The following is a 19652-nucleotide window of genomic DNA, read 5'->3' on the forward strand; positions in this document are numbered from 1 at the left end:
ATATTATTCTATCTCTTACTATTGTTCCCTCTGTCTTAAAATATAAGTATTCACATAACCTTTTAGCTAAAATTAAGGTCAAGAAGAAGATAATTGGATGTTTCTAATAAATAACGAACGAATGTGGATGGAAGAATTAGTGGGAATAAAATATAAAGATTTTTGAATAAACATGATTGATGCAGTAAATAGTCTTTTAAATAGTGCTTAAATGAAACATAAAATTTATTAACCATCCATTGTAAAATATAGTTATTTCTTACCCCTTCGTTGAATAAGGAGTGCATTTTTCCACAGGTTGTGTTTCAGATATCGCTATTCATCTTATTTAAAAGAAGTTTTATAATTAGTATTTTTCTGGTTGTTAGATGATAAAGAATGAATAAAATTGAATATGTGACTGGTTTTTTATATATACAACAAACACCAAAATTTATAAATATAGTTAAATTTAAATTAGGCCGGAGACGGTAGTTCCATAATAACTTTATTTTTCGTTTTTCCGTATCTAACGTTTGACTATTCGTTTTATTTAAAAAATTTATATAAAAACTTTAAAAAAATTAGTCACGCATAAAATATTATTCATGTTTTATCATCTAGTAATAATAAAAATACTAATAGTAAAAGAATTTCAAATAAAATAAAATAAAGAGTCAATACGAGAAAACCGAAAAAGAGGTAGTATTCCGGTTTATTACAGTGCAGAGTGTCAAATCGTAGCCACGTTATGGAAAGAACGGTAGCACATGGCAAGGCAAACAGTATCCACGGAGATGGCCTTGGGCTGCATGCCAAGTCTTGTCATCACACCTCTCCACTCCTTTGGGGGACCCACCGGTTAGTTATTGGCGTGCATGTCCGGCTGCCACCATGCCCGCCTACGCCAGTCAGCCGGCCTAGCTACTCCTCCATGGGAATGCATGAGATCGATCGACGCTGATCGATCGAGATGCGACGAGTATTTTTTTTTTCATTTTTTTATGTGTATGTAGCTGCAGCTATATATACTACACGCTGGATCCTACTACTCGTCGATGTGCATTGGCAGGGGCACACCACGGCGGCCGTTTTTGGTTAGTTCTCGGAATGATTTACTTAAAAATATCATATCGAATCTTTATACATATAAATAAAACATTAAATATAGATGAAATAAAAAAACTAATTATATAGTTATGGGAGAAATTGTAAGACGTATCTTTTAAGCATAATTAGATTATGATTAGCCATAAGAGCTATAGTCCAACATGTGTTAATGATAGATTAATTAGGCTCAATCGTCTTACAGTTTTTTGGCGGAATCTGTATTTTGTTTTTTTATTTGTGTCCGAAACCCTTTCTGACATCTGGTCAAACATCTGACGTTACATTTGTTTCAAAAAATTTTAAAATTTAAATGCATAGCAATGATTTTTGTCACTTCATAAGTATGTAGGTGTACGTCTGCGTAGGTCGATCCATATTATTATGGCTATGTCTTTCGTCCCATCTTGGTTCATTGGCTGTATTTTTTTTCCCATAATCCGAATAGGATTTCTCTGGTATTTTTTTTTACTTTGTATGTTTAGCACCAATCTCCACTATTAAAATTGTGCTCTCACGCGGTCCACTGGCCGGTTCAAAACTTTCTTATTTTTCTTTAATTCTTTTTCTTTAATTAAAGTGGTAATTTCTAGTTTTCAGAGTAAATATAGTCCTTTCTTTCATAATGTCACCATTAACAGGTAAAATTGTAACTTGAACCATTAATACGGGATACCTGGATACTGGGTATCCCGTGTACTGTATATACATGTACAGAAGATAAGGTTTTGAATTATAAAGAAATTTATAAAGATAAATACCAAGCTATAACTACTTAGGTATATGACAAAGAGTAGTATTCTATATCAGGTTTAAATAACTAGTTGAATATGAGTAGGTTTAGGCTCAGTCGTATCAGATAATGACTCTATCTCTTTTAACCCATTCCCTCGATAAATAAGGGAAGGCAGGGGTCTCTCAGTGGACTCGGCCTAACAAGTCATTAATAAGCCTGGTCAATTTATGTATAAGCAGGAGTATGATATTATATCAATTTGCGCTAACCTAAGTAACTCTTTATCTCCTACGCACCATACCATTGTACTTTCGGTCTCACGTGACACCACATATAATTATTGCCGATACAAAATATCGATAGTCTTTTAGAGACAGAGATATTACTTTGCTAAACTTTAATGCAATAACTACTCAAAATAAAATCTTTTGGAACCAATAAAATTAGTTAATTAAAAATAAAGTCTTTCGGAGATGGAGTTATTACTTTATCTATAACATGTTTTTATGATATAACATCCATCTAAACATTTAGATAAGTTTTAAGAAAAGACAAGTAATCAAAATTTTAAGTTCATGTATCTATTCTGTTTGGAGAAATTTTAACACGTAGGAATAGAAATAGAAATACATGTCTACTTCAATCCAAACGTCTTATATTTCTTCTATGCTCCACACCTCCAAACCGAAAAGCTTTTACAGTAATCCAATCCACGGTTCTTCGTCCACAACGAATAGTTCCATGAATATGTTCATCGCTATTACTCGTACGTTGGATTTAGCCCGATCGATCGGGGCCGGCTGAACACGGGGCACCACAATAATTGGTGCAACTGCACGCGCAGCCAAAACCCAACCGAGCCGGAGCGCCCTGTCGGTTTCCGTCCCAACCCGAATCGATCCCGCCCACCAATCTGCATCGATTTCTCGCCACCCACCCCGACCCGTCGACGACGTCCGCACCGCCCGCTGCTCAAACTCAAACCCGCCGATCACCCAGACCCCGCACAACGCGACGGACGGACGCGCGGCAACTGCGTGCGCTCGGTGTCGCGGGCAAATTTCTGGGTTTTCCCTTGCAGCATCTACGTACGATACGACGGGTCCCGCATAGCGCTGCGCGCTAGCTGTCGCTGTCCGTGGCGTGTGCACTAGCCCGTTGTGTACTCGTTAGTTCGTATACGATGTCGTGATACGCATAGCCTCCCCTTTTCGTTGGGCTTGTGGGGGAGGATGCGTACGTGCGGTTTGTGACGGATCCAGAGGTACGTGCGGTGGACCACGGACGGATGGTGGCTACGACCGTGCGTGCAAGGCCACCGATGGATGTACTATGTATCATGGTCCCGGAAAACGGCAGGCAGCTAGCCTCTCCTTCCCCGACCGCCCATGCCGTCAACTCGTCAATTTGCTAGGTTGACAGCCACACTGACCGCGCAACAAAGGTGGACCACACAGTCGCACGCACGCTCTCTCACCTTTATCCTTTTCGGTCATGTTTATAAGTCAAAATCTTTCGTTCTAATCTTCACTTCACTTTATAGTTAATTTTAAATTTTTTTATCATAATTTACCTTTCAGCATTATTATTTAAATCGCTAATAGCACGCACATTACGGCTTTGTTGATAGATTATTTTTCGTTATTAAATATATCTTTTGGTTTTCCAGTAGTTGCATGGTTGGCCACATCCCTGTTGCTCAGCGGACGCAGACCGACCGGTTGGCAGCTGATACCCCAACCATCGCTTGCCCGTCCGTAGATTAACTACGTATCAACACTGTACGTACGTTTCTTGCATATGATGCGTGAACAGTGTGTGACCAAGTGTTGTTCTGGTCTTTAAGCCAGAGTTTCGGTTAATTTGGGAGCTGCCTAGCCTGCTGAAGCCGGGTCTATCTATCGCTCTGCGTGCATCTGGCCCAGCGAGATCTGCGATCTGCTGGCCATTTTGCGGTTTGGGGACGCAGCCAGAGCCCACAGTCACCTACGACCAACATTGCCCACACGTTTTACTCTATTCTCTAGTCGACGGATGCTACATTTTTCACGGCTTTTTACCGACCCCAACCAGTGCATGCCCGCCAAGGTTGTTGTTGCATTTGTATGGACGCACATAGAAATTATTGCTGGGGTTCGTTCACTGTCACACGTGTGACAACCTACAGTGTGTTTACGTCATGAACGTGGCTGTCAGATACGTGTTTTAATTTCCAAGGGAAAAATTACAGAACCACAATTATGGTCCAATGTATTGGGTGCAATTACTGCTCCAGTGTTTATCTGTTAAGGACACGTATAAATGTATTTATTAACCGACTTTTTTAATCATTACGTAAGCAAATTTAATGACGTGAAGAAAAAAAGAAAAGAGATAGAAAACCTATTGTTATACATGATAATGATTTAGAGTCGACTTATAGCATTGATCACTATTCAGACAAAGGCGTACGATCGTAACACAAGATTAGACCTACCAAATAGGAATGAACGGTAGGAATACAGAAACCAAATCCTCCTTTTAAGATCGCGTTTGTTTCAACTAAAGATTATTATAATCTAGATTATTGGGCACTTTTATGGTATCCTATATTAACGATGTTAGTAGTGTAGTAGTCATTAAATCTAACCATTGATTTCATAGGGGTATTTTAGACATTTACTGATGCTTGATCTCTATTGATACGGGTAGTTTTTGTTTTGAAATCACCCGAGACATACTGGAGCGGGGAGGCCGCTTCACCATCGCTCGATTGATGGCAAGCCTGGCATCTGGATGGAAGATTACCAATTACCACATATGAATTCTGTAACCAATAGCAAAATCTTATCCTTAATCGCAGCGATGCTATGAACTGCCCTAGTAGTCAATAGATCAACGTGTCGATCACTGATGGCTGGTTAAGAGGAAAGTGATGCTTTCAAGTATCAATCTCAGATTGCTAAGAGATACTAAAAGTGGAGATTTAGACAAAATCACATAACTTTAGTCAGGCCAGTGAGACTTCAAGAGGAATGGAAAGAGCGTTTATATTATTTCCAGCTGCTGCCTGAATCTACGACATGGTCACCAAATACGACCATCAACAAGAAGAACACTAGCGCAGGCTGCAGCGGAACATGCGTGGCACCACCGCCCTCCATGAGCAATCTCCTTGGCGCATACCAATCCGAAAATTTGTTTTTCCTTGCAAATTTAGGTTCTACATATCCAATGCAAGAACTTACCATCCCAGCTGCTGAAGAAAGAAGAAAAAGCCGAAATTACTAATATATGCAAGAGGTCACTTCCAATCTTACCCTCACCGTATTTCTACTGCCCACTACTATCACAAGAAGTATAAATAATCTTGTCCGTTGGATGAGAAGGATTGGGTGGCTAATATTAAACCGGAGGTACAGTAAAAATATCGGATTATTGAGTCATATTACTGTAAACTAGATTATTATAAGCTAAAGTAGAAACGAATGATAAATGTGGATAGTTATTTTAAAGTATGCTAGGACAGTGGCTTTAAAGCTACCCAATAATCTGAAAAAAAAGCACGTTTGGATGAGTTTATCTCTGATTATAGTAATCTAGGCTATAGATCATAATAATTTATTATAATAATTTATCTGTTTGTTTCGGCTTACTTCTAATAAACCAGATTATAATAAGTCTAAGCTGAATCAAACAAGGCCTAAATAAAAGAGACTGCAAGTCTGACCGTCAGGCATACCGGTTTGACTGGGATTGTTCATACTTCATCCGATCAGCTAGAGGTACTATTCACTATACTCATAAAATCATAAATTCAATTCTAATAGACCTGCCAATTGTTCATCCCATAAAAGTAAATAAACTAAACGATTTTACCATACAGGTGGGACGGATTGCACAGGCTTGCACCGCGCGGATGATCACCAGGAGGGTAAACTTCTGACAGAGTAAGAGCTCTTTGTTGACCACGTTCAAGACGAACGGTGTCCTGCCCCGTAAACATTCGATTAAAAAACAAGTCTCTAAATTTTATATTATATGTCACTTTGAATTTATTTGGAATGATATATTTATAAATTTGATTAAATTTATAGATAACATCTACAGCACACAGCTAGTTCCGTTAAATCCACCCTCGAGGCAAGTGAAGTATTTGATTTAAAACCAAATCAAATTGACTTATAATATAAAACGATAGGGTATTATTTAAGTAAGAGCTCTTTTGTGTTCATGTTCCACTATATTATGGGTTTGTTTATTGTCGAGAGTTATAGCGGTAGTATTTACATGTAAGAAAAATCTATGTCAGGTTAGCTATCCGTATGAACGCAGACAAAACACCATAGATATCTAAACATAATAGCAATAAATAATATATTAATCATATCGTAGGTTTCGATACTGCCAAAAGATCAATAATTCGACATTCCGAATTTAGCGGTGGTATTTCTGTGTAATCCAAACCTCTCGAGGTTTTCCTAGCGGTTTTTTGCCACTCTTGGAGGGGCAGCTGTAACGAGCAATGGCAGCAGCAACAAGCCACTACCACCACTGTGCTCGGATCACTAGCTAAAGCGTAGCACCGTTGGTTTCTCCAATGATTGATGTGTTGCAAACAAAACTCGCAATGTCCTGAAACCTGCGGAATCTATCACAAACAGCACCCGTCTCTGCGGCCTGATCTGACGGTCTCGCGACCCCGCTTTCCCCCCTGCATCCATGTCAGCTTTACCACATGCAACCTTAACCATGCATTCAACCAACGAGCTAGCTAGTCACCGCATGGCCATCCCCCACCATTTTGTTGCTACTGTCCATCCTGCTCCGTCCCATAATAATTTTATTTTTTATTTTTTTCATGTTTAAAGTTAGACCATTCGTTTTATTTGAAAAATTTATGCAAAAAACTAAAAAAAATTAGTCACGTATAAAGTATTATCTATATTTTATCATCTAGTAATAATAAAAATATTAATCGCAAAAAAATTTCGAATAAGACGAATGGTCGAACGTTGGACACGGAAAAACGAAAAATGAAGTTATTATGGGACGGAGGTAGTATATTTTTAATTTTGTTTATACTTATATATTAAATTTTAAACTATAAAATTTTAAATTTAGAGTTGTTTTTGAGTTTTTTTGCTAAAGTTTTTTTAGTTTTGACTTTTAAATTATTAAAATACACGTATAAATAAAGTTTAATTTATAAATTATTTTTTTCGTACATATATCTTTTGGTCTTTTACGTAAAAAAGGAAAACGAAACAATTGTCCAATGTCGATCCATTGGAATGGTAGCAGCCAATACGTAGGCAGGGGAGGTAATGAGTCCAATCATTTTACCTATAAAATTTAAGAGTCGGGTTCAAAATAATTTAAAAATAAAATTGTATAGAGTTTTAAACTAAATTTTTTAAAAAATTAAATAGGGTTGGAAAAGAACCTATAGGCCTTGACCCATTTTCACCCGTATGCGTAGCTAGGTTGACAATTCTCCATTTCTGCTGGCAGTAACAGTGGCATAGATGATTAAGGTTAGCAGCAGTTCATGACTAGTAGTGGTAGGACACATGGCGCTAGCTGTATCGTTTGTTTGGCTGCAAGAGGCGATGCATCGACGGATGGTCATGGTATGGTATAGAGGTGAGCCGAGCAGGCGCGCGAACGGCTAGCTTTTTTCCCCCGTCATCGATCCATCGGCCGGCGACGGATGGATGGGTGGTCGATCGAGAGGACCACGGCGGCTGCACGGCGGAGCAAGACGAGAGGAGATCAATAATTGCAGCCGCGCGGGAGACTGCCGCAGCATCACGGTTTGATTAGTTTGCCGGACCGACGTGCCATGGTGGTGGTGGGTTTCCGGGGCGCTGGCGGCCATTGCATGTGTCTCCTCTGCTGGGGACGGAGCTGTATCGAGACAGTAAGGTTTGTAACTTGCTTATCTTTTAGTAATGTTTTAAATCGAGCGTAGATCTCTGTGGCTGTCTGAATTTAAATTAAGAGACGTCTATTATATATGACGAAAATAGATAAAGTATAGCTAAAAAGCTTCCGATCTGAGATTATATGAACCCCATCGCACAACGCAGCTCTGCCCCTGACCCTGACCCTGACCCTGCCAAGCACACGCAGCACCCGACCCCAGCTCAGCCTCAAGCTCTGTACGTCCGTGCGCTTGACCGCGCATCACCTACACCTAACCTTTGCACGCTGCAGAATCCAGCCAGATTACTACATACGGCTTCTTCTTGTACCACGTTACAGCTTCTGCGTGGATAAGAATAATGTAGTACTGCTAGCACGTATCGTGCCGGTGTTGATGGGAGGAGAGGAGAGGGCGAGCGAGGGGGCAATAATGGAGAAGGCATGCAGAGAGGTGGGTGGTCCAACGGCGCAGCAGGTGCAGCAGCAGCATGCTGCGCCCCCACGGGTTGCTGCCTGCGGCCGGCCTGGTCTTTGGTTGCAGGGGAAAGGGAGGCAAGCGCCCCAGCTGTGCCACTACACAACACACGCTCCCGATAGCTAGTCCGATCGATCCTCTCCCATCGCTGTCCACTCCTTTTTGACCGTTGGTCCCTCCCCTCCCCTCCCGCCCCAATTTGACCACAGCGCCAGCTCCCGTTTCCGTTTTCGTTTTCTCCCGATTGGGTCTCGCTCGCGTACGTGCACTGCACTGCACGCACGAGTGCTCGTGCCTGCGCGGTAGCAGCAGCACGTCGATGCATGCCATGATGCTGCCGCCTGCGCTGTGCCCTGCCCCTGCCTCATCGTTTGTGTGTGTGTTTTTTGCGTGCCAAAACCGGCTGAGAAAACCTCCCGGATTTTCGTGCGGTTGTTTGTTAGTGGTAGGGAGGGAGGGAAGGAAGGAAGGAAGAAATTTGGGCCGTTTTTTTTGTTGTACCTGGCCTGCTAAACCCAAAGCGAAGTGAGTAGCAGCAGTCCAAGCCTTTTCCATTCCAATGTTGCTACCCATCTAGCTCCACCACATGCGGCCCACCGGCGTCTGCCTCGTCGTGTGGCCTAGTTGCTGGGTGCAGCTTGTGCTTGTGCATGCATGCATCCATGGCCCATGTAGTTTCCATTTAGTAAGAAACATGGGAGACCGAGACGCATATGCGTGCCTGGAAAGGAGAGGGGTTTGTGAGGCACGTTACGTGTTACGTTATAATCCTCTAAAATCTCTACTTTTTCCTTTGGGTCAAAAGTGACCTAAATTAGTTATATTTTGTGAAAGGTGAAGACTTAGTTAACTGAAAGCAGAAGTTTTTATACGTACCACACTTTCACCTTAATCTTTTTGCTTCTACTTATACTTATGAGCTAGCAAAATTTAAATTTTCAACCTTCAATTTTAAGTTTATTTTTCAGTCTTTACTTGTATATCACTATGAAAACTTATCTAAAATTTTTATTTATAAATTATTTTTTATTTATAAATATGCCCCCAGACAATCACCTATTCATTTTAGAAACTCTACATTGCTGTAATGCTGTCGATCGCCCACTTGCCATGAACAGGTGCACATTGGCCGACGATGGTAATGGCAAGTCGTAGTACTAGTGACGTCTGACGATAGTGATTGCCGGCTGCCAAGAGAAGATGTCTTAATCTGACTGTTAGTGCATTTTTAGTCCGTAGTTTGTTTCTTTTGGATCTGTCTACCTATCACCCCCTTTAAAAAAAAACCAGATCTATTTGCTTTAAATATCTAGCTAGCTCTACATATGCTACAGTCGTCAACATCAATTCGTCCACAGTAATTGGACATCATCGTAGTATATCATATCATCTGAATACTGAATTATTGATGCTGTCATGGAGAAGCTTGAGGTTAAGCCCAGATCGAGTGGGTAGTTGGGCTGCTTGACCGATTCATAGCTTCCTCTCGAATCCCCACAACTGAAGAATTCAGACTTCAGAGGTTCATCAATGGCTTCCCTTCATCAATCTTATCCTAAGCTTCTGAATATATTTTATGTCTTGCTAACCCAAAGCAGTGGTAGCAATTGCATGCATGCGGGTGTAAATTGGTTTCCTTGAGAGTTAGTAAGAAAGGCTAAAATACACCGGCCAGGGTGACTAAATGTGTCGGTTTCACACAGACACCAGGATAGGTTGCTACCCCATATATATGTTCCAAATTAAAACTATCTTGACCGCTTCAACTTTATCCAAAAATATACCCATTACTCCTACATCTCAAAAGACTTTTAAAGTACTTTATATATACCTAGACAAAGACTACAATATTCTTCACCTGTAATTTTAAATCTTAATACATTTGTTCTGTACATTTTCAAATTGTGATGCATTTACCATACATTATCAAACTTTAATATAATGATGGTTCACAATAAATTTATGTGGGATAAGTAAGATAAGTTAAAAGTGAATTTTTTTGGGACGAAGGTATTAGGCTATTTCTACATGTACTATGATATCAACTAATTATAACAACTCATCATTTAATTTATCTATCTATATTCTCTTATCAACCAATCGTAACATTTATCCAATCATTTCTACCTACTTTGTTAATACATATATCCAATTCAAGAAATATTTATATTCTAGGACGGATGCAGTAGCTAGCTAGTCACTGTACTTTGTTAAGGAGGTTAATGTATTATATATAAGGAACACCGTTCTGACTTGCCGCAGCGATGTTCATATTGAGGCATGTTTGGAAAGCTTATGACACCTACATCTTTTCTCATAGAATCTTTAGCTCTTCGATCAATCTTGATTCTCAACTCGAAAATCTGTAATTACAGAATCTAGATAATCGAGTAGAAATTAGAAGCCAGAAAACTTAGCTTCTTCAGACTCTCGGAAGACGGTTTGTCACGTACTGCATCTTAAAAAAATACTAACCTCCGCCAAACAACACTTTTTTTTTACAAGAGCCAAACAATACCTTACCTGGTTAGTACCGGAGTACTCTCCGATGTTAGGGGGTGTTTAGATTGAGAAAACTTTTGGTAGAAGTGTCACGTTAAATGTTTGACCGAATATCGGAAGGGGTTTTTGGACATGAATAAAAAAACAAATTTCACGGCTAGCCTGAAAACCGCGAGACGAATCTTTTGAGCATAATTAATCCATCATTAGCACATGTTAGTTACTGTAGCACTTATGGCTAATCATGGACTAATTTGGCTCAAAAGATTCGTCTCAACATTTCTTCCATAACTGTGCAATTAGTTTTTTGATTCATCTATGTTTAATGCTTTATTTAGGTGTCCAAAAATTTAATGTAATGTTTTTGGAAAAAAAATTTGGGAACTAACCCAGGCATTAGTCTTCTGATCTTATACGGTTACAGCAGTTAATTGTTCAATAGCTCTGATGACACAGTTCTAGGTACAGCACAGGAAACTGCCGTACGAAAAAAAAATAACGAAAGTATTTATCAAAACTACAGACCTCATTTGATGATGAAGTTTTCTTTGTCAATTTTTCAAATCAAAGGTTAATTATCCGGAGCATAAAGCAGGCAGTACGCACAATCTTCAGTTAACAGCAACAATAACATGAAAAGAGAGGGGAGGACGGGATAAAAATCAGAAAGAGTCAATGGCTTGACCCCGATCGTGTTTAGCGTCATGCCACACATCACGGGCTCGTCTGCTTCTAGACGTGGGCCCCACAGAAGGATCGCCAGCTACAAAAGGTGGACGAATCGGCAGGGTGCTTCAAATTCGCAAGAAACACCATGTGTCAAAATACAGGGAACCCAACGAAGGAATCAGCCAGTGGCTACTACTAGTAGGAGACTACTACTGTGCTGAATTAATACCGTGCATACTTCATCGGAAACAGATTAACACAGTTGATAACGAAAAACTCTTTTAAGCTTTAGAGGATCTTGTATGACTAATTTTTAACTCTTCAGTTTTGGCAACTCAAAATTTGATGTACACTCCAATAAACTCCTTATCCCCACTCTCTAAATTAACTCCTTATCCCCACTCTCCAAATTTAGAAGGAGGACGATGACTCGTGAATCCCACCACAACTAATAGTAACTTACTAGTGAGAGAATAACTTGTCAAATTTGATAATTAATAAGTCATGTTTAACATCCAAATTGTATAGCAAGTCAAATAGGTATTCTCCTAGAGGATATTTTTTTTACATAATTGCCGAAATTTAGTATGATAAGTAAGATAAGTAGTCTCTTGGAGATGCTCTTAAGGGTTATTATCTCGTTTTAATCATCTTAACTTATATTATAACACTGCATAAGCATGCGTGATTAAATTTGAATTTTATCAGTTGCAGGAAAAATGATTCTAAATATGTTCATATTAATTAGAGTTTAATATGTTTCTTGTGTTAGAACTTATAATATCGAATTTCAGTATGCATGTTTGTAGAGTGGCATATCACGTATTAATTTATTTATCAATTTTTTCACAACCATTTAGATAAATAAAAAACAAGAGAATCTTCTCTCCAAGGATTAAATCTATTTCCGCAGACAACGGTATATGATCCACGAGGTTTCCATCACTGTTTAACCGCATGGTATTATTATCCGAAGTTATCATGGTTGTCATAATAACAGTATATGATTGATGTATATTTTACTCGCCACCCACCGCCAGCACCCGCGTCCTTGTCTACCGGTGCCCCATCCACTTCCTCCACCGGCATTGCGCGTTCTCCCTCCAACAACTTCCTCCCTCCGGGCTCGAGGACGACATGGATCTGGACTGTGGTGGCGCGGAGCTCGATGGCCCAACTGGTGATGCGCTCCGCCGGCGTTGCGAATCCGGCATTGCAAGCCACTTGTCGAAATCGCAAACTCCACGGCGTGTCTCACCCATGTCCTCTGTGTGCTCGGAGTTGAGGCTCTTGTTCCCTCTGCAGGCCACGAGTATCTCTGCAGAGGCATGGCAGGGGATGAGCTAGCTCCATGGCTTCTACGTGGTGAATGGCCTAATAAATATCTTTGAGTCTTCTAGGTCGGAGGAGACCGTGCGGAATATCAGGATGGTATGCAATTTTCGCTCATCTATTCTATATTACAGCATATCCGACAGACTCTCTGTTAGCCTCTCTAAGCCAAATTTTAGCCATTTAAAGCAAAAAAAGAGCTCCGACAGAATGACCAACCGGATGTCCAAGTCAGGGCCAAACGTGCTCCATCGCTGGCCAAATTTGGCCGACCTTTGCCCAGCCCTGAAGACATGCCAAACAATGGATCCCACGTACTACTGTTGTTGCTGCTGTTCTACTACTACTCATGTACTACTACAACTACACACGTCGACCACCATCGCTGTCAGCCATGGCCACCGTCCGCACCGTCGCCTTCCGCGCGACCGTCTACCACCGCCGCATGCAGGCGCGCCCGCGGCCGCTGTCCACGCTGTCGCCACGATTGCCGCCGCCGTCCGCGTCGTTCACCCCGTAGCCGCGACTGTCGTGGCCACCGTCCGAATCGTTCGCCACCATGGTGAAGGCTACGGTGGGTTTGACGGATGTCGATGCCATCTGTTGCACCACCCTCCTTGCAGTCAGGCACGTCGCCACTCCGCCGCCTTCCGCCTCCCCGCACGCCGCTGTGCCGCACCGACGTCCTCTGGCACCGCCCCGATACCTCCCAATCCCGCGCCGCCGCCTTGCTCCTCGGTTGACAAGGAGAGAAAAGAAAGAGAGAGAAAGAAAAAGAAAAGGAATGAGGGAGACAGAGAAAGAGAAAGAGAGAAGGAGAGAAAAGGAGAGGCTGACATATGGGATCCAAATATCATTGACTCAAAAAAGAGAGGATGCATGCAGATACTGTTGGAGTAAAAAAACGAATTTGACTTGTTAAATGAAATGGAGAATGGCTAAATAGAGATTTGGAGAGTCCAATTTAATCTTGTTGTTGGAGATGCTCTTATTCCATATTCTACACTAGGCAAAAAAATAAAATTGGAAATTCTAACGTGGTCTGGACACTTTGATTAAGTGAGAAACCATGTGCATGATATGTGAAGTTGTGAACGTTGGGCATTTCCTCGAAGTCTGGAAACATTTTAAGTAATCGAACGAGCTAACCTAACTAACTGTGCTATTATTCCATTTGGGAAACGACTGAAACGTAGATTAATTGATAAGTGGCTTGCAGTACAAGTTTAGATAATTCAGCTTGCTACAGTGTGGGTGAGTCACTCCACGATTTTTATTTAGGAAATTAACTAGTGGATCGGGACACTTGATTAAGATGAGTTATATACATCACGATGTGGTCACCACTAATTGAATCAGGTCTATTGGTGTTTGACTTGTAGTTGGTCATTCATTCTGGGAGAGACGTGCTCGTCCAAGCAATCACACAACGAAGGTGTAAAATAATGCAACCTTTACAGGGTTGTGCTTGGCATATCTAGCTTGTTAACGCCATGGGAAGAAAATTAGCTTAAATGCTAAGCTAATTTTGAAGCTTGTTAATTAACGCCATGTAAAGAAAACCAAGCAATGGAACTGGGAAAAACATTAAGTTTTAATTGCCCAGATGAAAATGTAATTTTTCCTTTTTTTTCCTTTTTATTTATCTAGATTTAAACTAATCAATTAGGACCACATCCTCTGCAGTACTGCCCCTATAGTACTGCAGACTGACACGTGGGCCCTATAGGGCATAGGGCCCACCTGTCAGTCTGCAGTACTGCAGACGATCTCAATTCATCAATTAAAGATTTATAGACAAAATATACACGTCTTGATAACGCAACCATGCCTAACATGATCAACCAACATGACCGTATACTTGCTAAGAGAAGTGGTATCGTTAAAAATACAAATTTATAATATTAACCTCACTGATATTATTAAGGAATTTTTTTTGCCATCCTTGAAAAGTACTACTATAATATACCAAAAGTTTTACTATAAAATTATGGTACCTCAGTGTACTAAATTTTTAGAGTGAAGTACACCAGCGGTCTTTAAACTTATGTATATGTGTCATCTAGGTCCTGAACTCTTAAAATACATTTTTGGGTCCCCGAACTTGTCCGGGGTTGTCATATAGGTCCAAACAAGCTCAGTTCCTTTCCATCCGCTGACGTGGTATGTCACGGTGGCGTCTACGAGAAGGGAGAGAAAAGAATAAGGAGGAGCGAGATATACTGACATGTGGAACCCACATGGCCCCACCAATACGTAGGCGTCATCGTGGCATGCCACGTCAGCCGATAGAGTGAGTCGGAGCCGGTTTGGACCTATATGACACTCCCGGACAAGTTTAAGGACCTAAAAATACATTTTGAGAGTTTAGGGACCTAAATGACACATACACATAAGTTTAGAGACCGCTGGTACACCTCCCTCAAATTTTTATATAGAAAATTGTGGTACCTTAATGTATTTTTTAGCGCGTTAAAAAGCTCAATTATTAAACAATATGTGAACTCATTCACGTTGCACAATCCAATAGCGGTGGAATATATGCTGGATACATATAACCAACGGGATCCCAGAACCGTGATGCGAGGGGTGAAACTTTTGCATTGCATGTGGCCGGAAATGTAAACGCGATCCTCGAGGTGGATACTGACAGTGATTCAAGACTACTGCACGTGCCGCGACGACGCCCTATCCACACACGAGCGCGAGCATTACTGCGTGCCTCCCCCTCCCCTCGCCGGCGGCGTCGTCGTCGGTCGATCCGTCGCGATCGCCATCGGCCGCATGCTGCGTACATGCAGCTTCGCCGGAAGCTTCCTTCCTCCCTACCTCCCGGCCGCCTCTCTCCGGCGGGCCAGCGCCGCAGCGCGCTAGGTGGCCGCCGCCGCCGCCTTCACATGGTGCGCGATGGCGACGGCCGGGGCTCAAACAGCTTAGTCACAAGCGCGCGCCTTCACATGGTACGTTCGGCTTGCGCCATGAAGTCGACGGCGAGCGCCCGATATTTCGCCGCGAAATTAAGATCGCTCGCCGTGCGCGCCGTGACCAAACGCCCCGCCGCCGCCCGCCGTACCGGAGCTGTGGTGGCTAGCCCACGTGGCGCACTCGGGCCCACCCGCTGGTGGGTGGGGCCCACCTCCCACCTCGGGCGACGCTTCGAGGAAGGCGGGGTGGGGCGGCCGCTCTCACGGGTCAGACGTATTCGAGACGGCGACGGCGTCAACGATATTGGGCCGTCGGTTCGTGATCCGACGGCTCAGATCGTGCCTCGGTTCGGTTTGTTCGTTTGACCGGTCGCTATAAATACCCTTCCTGCCCGCGCGACACGAAGCTCTCTTCCTCCCTCCGGTAGTATTCGCAAGCAAAGCGAGGCGATCCATCTCGCCATGGCGATGAGTGACACTGGCTCGAGCTTAGCGCAGTGGGCGGGGCTGTACAACGACGACGAGCCTAGCCTGGGCGCCGCGGCGGCGGCGGCGGCTGTTCACGGAGACGGGGCGGATGGCGGTGGCGTGATGGCGAACGGCGCGGCGGCGGCGAGCCCGACGTCGGGCGGGTCCGGCGGGAGCCCGACGCGCGCGGCGCCGGGGGTGGAGGGGCCCCGCGTCGGGAAGCCGGCGAGGCGGCGGTCCAGGGCGTCGCGGCGGGCGCCCGTGACGCTGCTCAACACGGACACCACCAACTTCCGCGCCATGGTGCAGCAGTTTACCGGCATCCCCGCCCCGGCCGCGGGGGCGTTCGCCGGGCCCGGCGGCGTGCCGGTCATCAACTTCGGCGCCGACTACGGCTTCCCGGGCGCCGCCGTCATGCCGTTCGACACCCTCCGCCCGCGGCAACCGACGTTCCAGGACCACCACCTCCTCCTCCGACCGCAGCAGCAATACACCGGCGCACCGTTCGGCTACAGCAACCTTCAAGCCGGCGCCGGCCACGGCGACGTGTTCAGCCACGCGCTCAGCTCGGCGGAGGACCGGTTGCTCCTGCAGAGCCTGCAGTCAGCTCAGATGCCTACCTCCACCGCTAACCACACCGCTAATGGCTTCTTCGCCTAATTAACTCTAACTCCTCCATGGAAGAGATCATCCTACCAGAGCGAAGCTGAACGCCACAATCAAAGAAAGATTCACCGGCTGTGTTTTAGTTTAACCCTATAAATTAGTTAATGTACTCTCTCTTTGCGTGCTCAATTTCCTTCTTTTCTTTCTTTCTTTCACATTTTGTTGTTAAGTGAGATCACTAAAGTCGATCAGCGATGTAAATACTAATTTTGCTTGAATTTGATTTCACAGTCTTGGCATGGTCACTCCCATGGCTCATGTGTATTATTGTGAAGATAATTTCACGCCTGATTTTGATCGGGGGGAGGAATCAAGTAATGTACTAGTGTGTGCAACTTTTTGATTTTTTGGTTTTGCAAATTGCGATATCAATGGGTTGCCAAGTTTCAGAAGCAAAGCCGGGGTCGGTCAGGTGGCGCCCGCGCGCACGCTAACCACATGTTGTTTTCACGGATTTATTGTGCGCGGCGAAGCTCGCATCCGCATCCGCTGCTCTTGTCGTCTTCGTCTTCTCCTCTCCTCCTCCTCCTACTCTTGTTTTACTAACGTTTCTCTCTCCTCCTCCTGCTCTGGTTTTACTAACGTTTAATTCTATGTCTTATTTAAAAAATATAATTAGTATTTTTATTGTTATTAGATTAATAAAACATGAATAATATTTTGTATGTGATTATTTTTAATTGTTTTCCTAAATTTTTAAAATAAAACAAATGTATTGGACACGAAAATCCTTAATAATTTTTGCAAGTGCGATGTTTGTGGCCCGACGTGTGGCGTGGGGGGATTTTTGTCGACGGATCTGATTGGCGGATGGGGAACCACGGGTGGGACCCACTGTGGCGTGCTTGACGTGGGCATGGCGTCATGGTGGTGACGGGGAGGGTCAAAGTCAAAGTTGTCATGCTGCTTTGGCTGCATGTGCAATGAAAAAGCTTCGTGCTGTACAGTTTTCCCCTTTGGGGACTCAAGCTTTGAAAAGTCTAAAACTCTCGTGGAGGTGCAGTCCTGAAGATGAGCGTGACTAATTTGGGAATTAGGATTAGTGAGACAGCCGTGGGATGAATGACATGAACATAATTGCGAATCTAATACTACCTCGTTCCAAAATAAATTATTTTTTTAGTTTTTTATACTATGTTTAACTCTTCGTCTTATTTGAAATTTTTTTACGATTAATATTTTTATTTGTTACTGGACGATAAAATATGGATAGTAATTTTCACGTGACTATTTTTTATTTTATTTATAATTTTTTTAAATAAAATGAATGGTCAGACGTTGCATATCAGAAATCAAAAAATAAACTAAAGATAGTAGAGTCGTAAGAAGACGATCTTGACTCATTAAATTATGATTTTACTCGAGAAAATATTGTAAACGATAATTTATATAGCGATGTAAAAGTGAGGTTATTATTGGATACGTTAAAGTTTAGAAGTACTCTTGAATTTTGTTCAGTTTCCAATTAGTAACCACATGGTTACTGTGGTTCTTGGGTTTGACACCGAGAGGCGGTAACAACTCCTTCCTCGCTGAGGTAAACCATCTCCACAACCAACAATTGAAAGTTCAAAACTGCATGTGAGCTAATGCGCTGAACATATAAAAACTATATCAACGAGCCACTAATTAGAGGAGGTATCAGGTATAGAGTAGATTTGCTATATATATCTACTCCTTTCTAAACCTTAAACAATCCTTTCAAGATGAATGGTTTTTTTTTCATTCTCATATCTTAAACACTAGGGCGCAGAATATCTCGGTAGGCATGACGACACCAAAGGTTGTGTTCTTTTCTCATATTTTTCTTGGATTTTACGTGCGTGTTTTTTAAACTATTAAATGGTATATTTCTTTTACAAAAAATTTACATATAAAAGTTAATCATACCACCTTTTAAAAGTAGATTTTTAACTTTTTGCCATTTAATTTCATCATTTATAATAGCTATTACAAAAATCAGAAAATATTTTATCTTTCTCTTTTAGCAAGAAAGAACACAGTCTAAGCCTACACAAGCGCTTCTTGTTTCACCGAATTGCAACAAACTCCGGCAAGGTGTTTGGTTTACTTATGGGTGCTTGAGAGCTAAATGTTTCCCGTGTTTGGTCGATTTTCTGACGTTGCTACAATTTTAGTGTAAATTTTCCGTTCAACGGTGTTAGAACGTCTACAAGAGACTAGTCAATTTCTTAAGCTTCTACTCCGTCCGTCCCTAAATATTTGACGCCGTTGACTTTTTTATACATGTTTGACTGTTCGTCTTATTCAAAAACTTTACTTAATTATTAATTATTTTTATATCATTCCGTGTATTGTTAAATATATTTATATGCATATATATAGCTTTACATATTTAACAAAATTTTTTGAATAAGACGAATAGTCAAAAGCGTATAAAAAAATTAACGGCGTCAAACATTTAGGAACGGAGGTACATACTAATCGTCACGATGAGCACGTCTATTTATTGGAATTAGCATTGGTGAGACAACCATGGTATCAATAACAGTATGACAATCCAGTAGAGCTCTATAAAGATGATCTTTACTCCTTGATATGGTTATGTGTTTCTAATTTGGGAAAAAAACTCAGAACCATGATTTGTATAACGACCAATTAGAAGTTAAAACTGCATGTGAGCTAGTAACATTATACAGCAATATGTTGCTGTCAGTGCGCTGCTAATGAAATCTGTGAAATGAACTTGTGATTCTGTAGTTCTCAAGTTCTTATTGATCTGCTTCTATGGTGTCAGGAACTGATAAACTGTTTGTGACCAATCTCACTAGGACCGCCTTGCTATACTAGTAGTAACCAAAGTTTGGTGAACTGAAGAGCCATTGAGCAGGGAGGAACACCAGCCTCTAAAATTCTGAACTGAGAA

At 42.1% G+C, this 19652-nt stretch overlaps 1 protein-coding gene across 1 annotated transcript; it reads left to right on the forward strand.

Annotated features, from left to right (window-relative positions):
• Positions 1-16055: 16055 nt before the first annotated feature.
• Positions 16056-17010, forward strand: LOC102703594 (VQ motif-containing protein 22-like). The gene has a single exon (XM_006657166.2). The coding sequence runs from the start codon at positions 16094-16096 to the stop codon at positions 16757-16759; it is 666 nt and encodes a 221-aa protein (XP_006657229.2). The 5' UTR covers positions 16056-16093; the 3' UTR covers positions 16760-17010.
• Positions 17011-19652: the final 2642 nt, after the last annotated feature.

Source organism: Oryza brachyantha, chromosome 6 (genome assembly GCF_000231095.2).
Source record: "Oryza brachyantha chromosome 6, ObraRS2, whole genome shotgun sequence".
Taxonomy (NCBI): domain Eukaryota; kingdom Viridiplantae; phylum Streptophyta; class Magnoliopsida; order Poales; family Poaceae; genus Oryza; species Oryza brachyantha.